The sequence below is a fragment of the Coregonus lavaretus genome, assembly GCF_964263955.1.
Source record: "Coregonus lavaretus genome assembly, chromosome: 3".
In the NCBI taxonomy this organism is placed as follows: Eukaryota; Metazoa; Chordata; class Actinopteri; order Salmoniformes; family Salmonidae; genus Coregonus; species Coregonus lavaretus.
This window is the reverse complement of record NC_139990.1, coordinates 1,359,131-1,367,872: the sequence shown is the minus strand read 5'-3', so window position 1 is coordinate 1,367,872 and position 8,742 is coordinate 1,359,131. Positions and strand designations below refer to the sequence as shown.

General features: G+C 41.9%; 1 protein-coding gene across 1 annotated transcript in view; it reads left to right on the top strand.

Moving 5' to 3' along the window:
* The first annotated feature begins 5,589 nt into the window (after window positions 1–5,589).
* LOC311110341 (uncharacterized protein) overlaps window positions 5,590–8,742 on the top strand; it is an 86,258-nt gene continuing 83,105 nt past the window's right edge. The window contains exon 1 of the mRNA XM_084152998.1: window positions 5,590–5,890. Within this exon, the coding sequence (XP_084009124.1) occupies window positions 5,824–5,890 (67 nt within the window). The 5' untranslated portion in view covers window positions 5,590–5,823. The remainder of the gene's footprint in view (window positions 5,891–8,742) is intronic.

The window sequence follows — 8,742 nt, the reverse complement described above, 5'->3', positions numbered from 1 at the left end:
GCATGACCCTAAACCTAATTACAATTTAACGCTGATATCTGTAATCTCACTCTCTATTGTCACACTTCTTAGCCAATGTCAATAAACATGAGCGCACTGACAGGCATGATACATATCCAGCATAAGGCATTAACCAAACTTTCTTGAAACTAAGGAAAGTACATTTACGAGGAAGAGCAATAACCCCTTAATTCATCACTTTAATTAGATTTGGCTCCGAAGTTACTGATAGTTATCAGCAAAAACAAAAGGAACAAGAGATGCAATAGGATTGTGGGATTCACCATTCGGAGTATCCACAGAATGGTGCTAATGTGATTGGGTGGCTGAGGGCATCTTTCAGTCAAATTCACGGTAGAGCTAATCGTGTCAGCCTAAGCTTATTTCTGTGACTTGGCAGTACATCAGTGGATTACAGGCAGAATATGGTGCTATCATTTCATAGCGATTGCATAAGATGTTTAAAAAGTGACATGATTTTATTCCATCTCAGATTGCTTCAAGGGACCATGTGGTTAACAATTATATATATATATTTTTTTTCAATAGTTAGACCCTCTGTTTTATTGTCAATTGTGATTTGCCTCCTGGTGGGATTGTGAGAACCTTTGATGGGTTGAGTTTGGTAGCTGTGCTTTAATTATGAATGTGCAATAGCCTGGATGGATGGGATAAATGATGGATAGGTGGACGACTGGAGGGAGAGATGAGTGGATGGAGAAAATAGATTGTTTTGGTTTGTCACCTGTGTTGCAGCATGTAGGCCTACTTGAACTTCCAGATTTAGCACAAGTGGAACCTACGTGTAGGATGGTTATTCTTTCATCGTTATCAGTGACTTAACATGGTCATTAGTGAGTTAACATGGTCATCAGTGAGTTAACATGGGCATCAGTGACTTAACATGGCCATTAGTGACTTAACATGGTCATCAGTGACTTAACATGGTCATCAGTGACTTAACATGGTCATCAGTGACTTAACATGGTCATTAGTGAGTTAACATGGTCATCAGTGACTTAACATGGTCATCAGTGACTTAACATGGTCATCAGTGACTTAACATGGTCATTAGTGAGTTAACATGGTCATCAGTGACTTAACATGGTCATTAGTGAGTTAACATGGTCATCAGTGACTTAACATGGTCATTAGTGAGTTAACATGGTCATCAGTGACTTAACATGGTCATTAGTGAGTTAACATGGTCATCAGTGACTTAACATGGTCATCAGTGACTTAACATGGTCATTAGTGAGTTAACATGGTCATCAGTGACTTAGCACGTCATTAGTGGCTTAACATCATCATCAGCTCAACAAAGAACCCCTTCACGTATCCAGCTTCCTTTTGTATGGCTGTTAAACATAAATGGGATGATTTGTGGAAGAATTGGCTACGTGATGGCTGTTTGTATCAGCAGTGGACACGAGCCCTCAGGAATCATGACTTATCAATTCTATTTTCATACTGAAAACAGCACAAAGATGAGTTGGAGCCTGGTTGAATGCACTGCATTGTTGAATATACAGTATTCTCAAACAGGAACTTACAGGGAGCAAGAAATATGAGAAGAATGAAGGATATGATGGAATGTATTGATTAACCTGAAAACACTGTCGCATAATGTTTTAACTGGCCGTACATAGGTAGAAGTGCCTTGAAGTGTATGAGAGAGAGAGAGAGAGAGAGAGAGAGAGAGAGCGAGAGAGAGAGAGAGAGAGAGAGAGAGAGAGAGAGAGAGAGAGAGAGAGAGAGAGAGAGAGAGAGAGAGAGAGAGAGAGAGAGAGAGAGAGAGAGAGAGAGACTATTTAACAATGGAGCCCGATCCTACCTCATCTTAGATGGGCGTGGGTGATTGAATGTCCATTCCCCCAGCCCCTACTTCCCGTCCTTGCTGCTTCTCAAAAGCTCATTACTGCGCACACTAAATAATGTATTTCTCCCTCACAGGCACTGTGGTTTAATTCACACATTTGAGAGAGGCGGTACCATAGAAATTGAATCACTACAAAAGTGAATTGCTGTGGTGTGATGGGCTTTTCCCTTTCTAGTAATTCAAATTCTATGGGTAGTACTCAGTAGATGGACCAGCAACCTTCCTCCTAACACAATTACATTTTAGTCATTTAGCAGACGCTCTTATCCAGAGCGACTTACAGTTAGTGAATACATATTTTTTTTATACTGGCCCCCCGTGGGAATCAAACCCACAACCCTGGCATTGCAAACGCCATGCTCTATCAACTGAGCTACATCCCTGCTGGCCATTCCCTCCCCTACCCTGGACGACGCTGGGCCAATTGTGCGCCGCCTATGAGTCTCCCGGTCGCGGCCGGCTGCGACAGAGCCTGGATTCGAACCAGGATCTCTAGTGGCACAGTTAGCACTGCGCCACTGCGCCACTCAGGAGTTACACCATCAATTCATCTTGATGGTGTATTTCATCCCTCCTAACACAATTCATCTTGATGGTGTATTTCATCCCTCCTAACACAATTCATCTTGATGGTGTATTTTGCTCCATGTCAAAAGCTCCCATGCCCCATAGTGCGGACACGAGGCGAGAGGGGACACCGTGTTCTCTATCCTGTTGAACAATATTTATATTTATATTTCCCCCAGGGTTTGTCAGTATTTTCTGGCCTTGTCATTCTGCAGTCTTGGAAGAGAATGATTTGAACTGTCATGATATTTGAACTGTCATGATATTTGAACTGTCATGATTTGAACAGTAATGATATTTGAACTGTCATGATTTGAACAGTCATGATTTGAACTGTCATGATTTGAACTGTCAAATGGTTGCAAAGAGAGGATTTCAGAAGAAATAGCGTCAGAAACCTTGAAAAATAAAGAGGTTCTAGCATTCACACTGGAGATGAGCCCTCAGTTGTGATTCTCAAGCTTGTCAAAACTTTCTGGAATATTTGTATTGCTGTTTGTACTGCTCTTAGTGGGTCATGCATTTTGCCTGTATTCAAAGCATTCTGACATGTTACATGAACTGTCCCGGTATTCTCTGAGTCTGCAGTGGTTTAGCAGAAGAATGTATCTGCAGTGGTTTAGCAGAAGAATGTATCTGCAGTGGTTTAGCAGAAGAATGTATCTGCAGTGGTTTAGCAGAAGAATGTATCTGCAGTGGTTTAGCAGAAGAATGTATCTGCAGTGGTTTAGCAGAAGAATGTATCTGCAGTGGTTTAGCAGAAGAATGTATCTGCAGTGGTTTAGCAGTGGTTTAGCAGAAGAATGTATCTGCAGTGGTTTAGCAGAAGAATGTATCTGCAGCGGTTTAGCAGAAGAATGTATCTGCAGTGGTTTAGCAGAAGAATGTATCTGCAGTGGTTTAGCAGAAGAATGTATCTGCAGTGGTTTAGCAGAAGAATGTATCTGCAGTGGTTTAGCAGAAGAATGTATCTGCAGTGGTTTAGCAGAAGAATGTATCTGCAGTGGTTTAGCAGAAGAATGTATCTGCAGTGGTTTAGCAGAAGAATGTATCTGCAGTGGTTTAGCAGAAGAATGTATCTGCAGTGGTTTAGCAGAAGAATGTATCTGCAGTGGTTTAGTAGAATAATGTATCTGCAGTGGTTTAGCAGAAGAATGTATCTGCAGTGGTTTAGCAGAAGAATGTATCTGCAGTGGTTTAGCAGAATAATGTATCTGCAGTGGTTTAGTAGAGTCTACTGCTGCACGATGTTGATGCAAAATGCAGAATGTTTTAGAAAGGTGAAGAGAAGGTGAATCTCTAAACTATTAGTAACAGTAATCCTGTGTACTGGTTTTTGATTTTACATTAGAATACTCGCATACATCATCTACGCACAATTGGCACAGCGTCATCTGGGTTTGGCCGGTGTAGGCCGTCATTGTAAATAAGAATTTGTTCTTAACTGACTAGTTAAATAAAGGTAAAATACAAAATTAATTAACAAACATCTAACAGGCTGTTGTTAATATCAATATCAATCTTTACAGTTTATAAGAGACAAAGCCTACCAATGACGCTGGGGCCACCCTACAGAAAATGTATGCACGAATGACTGAGTCGCTTTGGATAAAAGCATCTGCTAAATGACATATAGTATTATTTATTGTATTACTGTATGAGACATCCACATACTGGACATTGTGAGTGAACATGTGATTTCCTTCAACATTTGCAGAGTGGATGTACAGAGAGATACTTTATGATGAAGATTATCTTGAAACATCTGTAATTGATCTGATTTTGAATTAAAAGTGTTGTAAAACGGGCAAGAGGTCAGTGGTAGGAATCAGGTTGGAACTGTTTATTTTTATTTTTTATGAATGACTCCTCCATACACAGACTAACAGTTTTTACACAAGGGACCAAACCACACGGGGAGATTGTTTTCAGAATATAGGGCAAATATCATTGGACAAACAATCTATAATGAAGACATTCAAGTAGGCCATTGTTTTATGGTGTTACAATACTGATGATTACTTACTTTGGTCATGTAGTAGTTCTGTAATTTTCCATCCCCAGAGAATGTATGATAGGCTATTCTTCAGGGTGCTTTAGTAGGTCTAAACCTAGTCACAAAAGTAAGTGAATCCAGTAGCAGTTCCACTCTTTGTATTGTGTCTTTATGTAACAGGCCAGGTCCAGACCTATCTCACTCACCCTGCCTTACCTAAAAGGAATACATTTTAGCAGACGCTCTTATCCAGAGCGACTTACAGTTAGTGAGTGCATACATTTTTTTTTCATACTGGTCCCCCGTGGGAAACGAACCCATAACCCTGGCGTTGCAAACGCCATGCTCTACCAACTGAGCTACACGGGACTAGAATAGTCACCAGACTCCAACCTCTGACTGCAGGATAAATGTGTCCCGTACAGTGAAAGGAAGGTCGTATTAATTCTTAATAACCTTTGTCACAGTGTCAAACTACAGACTGAATTAATTAAAACATAAATGATTCTGTATAATGATTTACGTGAGACTATTCGTTCCATCCATTGATTTCCTTACATAAAAAAAGTAAGAGTAACCCAAATTAGAAAACAAGCAGTTGCAACTGCAAGGGGCAACTTATCTGAATTCAAGAGACCATGTTAAGAACCCCTCTTTGATGAATTACCTGTTTATAATGTTGCACTACACTGTTATTACGGCTGCAGCCCAGATTTCTGTGGGCTCCTTGGATAGCTAAATTACTTCGAGTGTTCAGCATGGACATCTGATGGCTGCAACCATTTCTAACAGGGGGATCATTGTTTTGCAATGCTCGATATATTCTCCCATTTCCCCTGTCAAACCCATATACTGTAAGTATACAAAAAATGCAACTGTAAATCAATTATCGAGACGTGTTCAACCTTTGGTAATATTTTGACGGTTCAATTATTTTGATCAGTAGGTGCACCGGATTTTGCTTACCCCCGGTAAGATAGATGGTACAGTCAATCGGAGAGTCAGGCAGCGGCTGTCCCGCACAGAAATTCGACAAGCAGTCCTATTGCTAAGACCAAGTCTCTGTGCCTAGCCCGGACTTCTTCGTCGATCAACTCTGTTGATATTCATTTGTCATAAAAAAGGGTCTGACATTGACACTGTCTCTAGTTCAAGAGTCAATTAGAGAGACGTACATAGACTACTTGTTTATCGTGATTTTTCTCACCCGATTTTCACTGGATTTTCTGTCCAGTTATTCTATTATTTTATTCCCCTACGGTTCCCTCTTGGATTTACGAAGTGCATGTTGGTGATCTGAGTATACCGGGAGTTTTTTTCTCCTGTCCTTCGATATATTTGAGGAATGACTGCAACTAGAAAGGGACTGACAATCACTTGAATGGAAAAAATGGAATACAACGATCTTGAGAAAGAATTTGAGGAGAAACTGACATTAACAGATAAATGTAAGTTATTTTCTACTAGCCTACATAGGACACATTAGCCGCAGATAGATGATTAATCAGTTCATGTGGTGCTAAATGATCAAATGCACAATCAATATTTCAACAGTGGGGGATCGAAGGCTTGGAGTGAATGTTTCGGGATTCATGGACGTGTTGATAAAATATGTGTGCCTGCGCATGCCAAAGCATTCTATTTGATCTGTTCAATCAAAATCAACAGGCCACCATTTGAAAATCCATTAACAAAAACATTTATTACAAAAACGTAATTGATATGTTATTGATTGATATCCTACTATTCCTAACACACATTTTTTCACCAAAGCAGCAATGAGGGTTTTTGTTGACTTTTGGCAAACTGCTATTCCAATTAAATGACCAGAAAGATGCATGTTCACAATAGTCTAAAATGCACAGACAGCTTTCCTTGACCAGAGAGCTGGGAAATACTGCAGCCTGTCTCTACCATCCATTACCAATGAACCAATCCAGCACCAGGCAAAACAAACAATGCCTTTATCAAATTAACCTGACTTTGGAAATCTGCTGGTGTCGCTCTACAGTGTCCAGTTGCTGTCAGCGTCAAACCCTATACCTCAAAATAGATGAACAGTAGCATAACAGCACCTTGGTAACAAACACAATAATATTCCATCAGCGAACCTGGCCAATGCAGTGGGTTAGCTCTGGTCCAGAGCGTAGTGCACGTTTGCCCTGGACCAGAGCTAGCAGTGGTCTGGACTGGTCTGATTACACCCTCTAGTCATGAACCGGCGTATAGCAGTGACTGCTGTTATCTTGGCCATCATAATGCCTTGTAATAACACTTGTGTTTGAATGGTGATTTGATGGTGTGAACAATAGGCTATCATATTGGGATATACAGTAATCCACTGCTGTATTCCTCTAGTCTACCCCATCCACCAGCCTTGTTGATGGTTTGGTCACTGGAGGCTGGTGAGGGTAACCCTCCCCCTCCTCTCGACGAGGAAGGCTGGTATACAGGAGGTGTTTATTTCCCGGTGTTTTTCTTATCCTGTGGCTGGTGCTTGATTTGACCCCCAGCACTGTGAAAGGAGAACCCTGTTTCACTTATCCTGTGGCTGGTGCTTGATTTGACCCCCAGCACTGTGAAAGGAGAACCCTGTTTCACTTATCCTGTGGCTGGTGCTTGATTTGACCCCCAGCACTGTGACAGGAGAACCCTGTTTCACTTATCCTGTGGCTGGTGCTTGATTTGACCCCCAGCACAGTGAAAGGAGAACCCTGTTTCACTTATCCTGTGGCTGGTATTTGATTTGATCCCCAGTACCACAGGATAACCTTGTTTCTCACGCGGCTTTTAAGATAGTTTACCTTTCCCATGGAATAGGTTTGCTCTGCTCTATGCAGAATGACAGACAGACAGACAGACAGACAGACAGAGAAAGAGACAGACAGACAGAGACAGAAAGACACTTTATAGTGAATAGGCTGCCATTTAGGACGTTAACCCTAATGCAGTTAGACTCTCCCCTTTGACCCCCTGTCATCTCTCACGCCTCTTGGAACAGTGACATGATGCCGGGGAGACTGGAGAGGGACACTTCAGGGATAGGGCTCCTCCGGCTAGCTGTGTGTGTGGCCACAGGGGGCTAGCGGTCCACCGTGACACTGGGACAGAGAGACAAGCACCAGAGTTCTCTTGTAGAGCAACATTAGTGGCTTTTTAGTTGAGGCAGACATGAGACCAAGCCCCTGTTCAAGATATGACATGTTCAAAGAAGCTCTGTTTGCAGCTCACAAAAGGGGTGCGTCCTGAATGGCACCCTATCCCCTATATAGTATACTACTTTTGACCAGAGCCCTATGGACCCTGATCAAAAGTAGTGCACTGTAAAGGGAATAGGGTACCAATTGGGACCACACAAGGAAAGGCAGTGAGGCACCCGTTCCCTCGTCAAGACAATTCATTAGCTTTTGTTTAATGCAGACAGAAAGTGTTTGTGTGTGGTGCTGTAATATGATATCACTGAAATCCTGAGGACTGGCTGTATACTGGTATATAGGGCCTACTATCAGTCGAGATCTGAACTGTTTAACGTTTTCAAAACATGCCTCCTTGAAGATTTTATTTAGGTTATCTTCTTGGTTGCAAATCCGCTTTAAAACTGGATATTTTGAATAGAGCTCCAAGAAAATAGAGCTCCTCTTCTGTGGAAGTAATCATGGGACGTGGACTGACGTGGACTCTCTCAAAGTTTTCCTGATGTAATGTTCCTGGCCCACATTCAAGATCACAGTTGGCCTGGAAATGTAGTCTATGTCCCAAATGGAACCCTATCCCCTACATAGCGCACTACTTTTGACCAGAGCTCTATGGGCCCTGGTCAAAAGTAGTGCACTATAAAGGGAATAGGGTGCCATTTGGGACGCTGAGGCAGATTTGGACCTCAGCACGATCCCTCTCCACAGAAGTTCCCTCATTCTCTCTCGTTAAAACACAAATGACTTTGTCATCATGTGAATAAACATGATTGGAGATGTATTACATCATACTGTAGTACACGTGATTAAGAAAACATTTTGGATACCGTGTCGTGATTACTCTGAATTTCGCCTCATTTTTTTCAATTTACAGACGCTCTTATCCAGAGCGACTTACAGTTAGTGAGTGCATACATTTTTCATACTGGCCCCCCCCCCGTGGGAATCGAACCCACAACTCTGGCGTTGCAAGCACCATGCTCTACCAACTGAGCTACAGGAGGCCCACACTATAGCTTGCATTACATTTACTGCTAAGAGAGGGGCTGAATTAGAGGGGTGGACTGACTAAGGAAAAGAACAAAGTACCTTCTCTCATTTCTCCT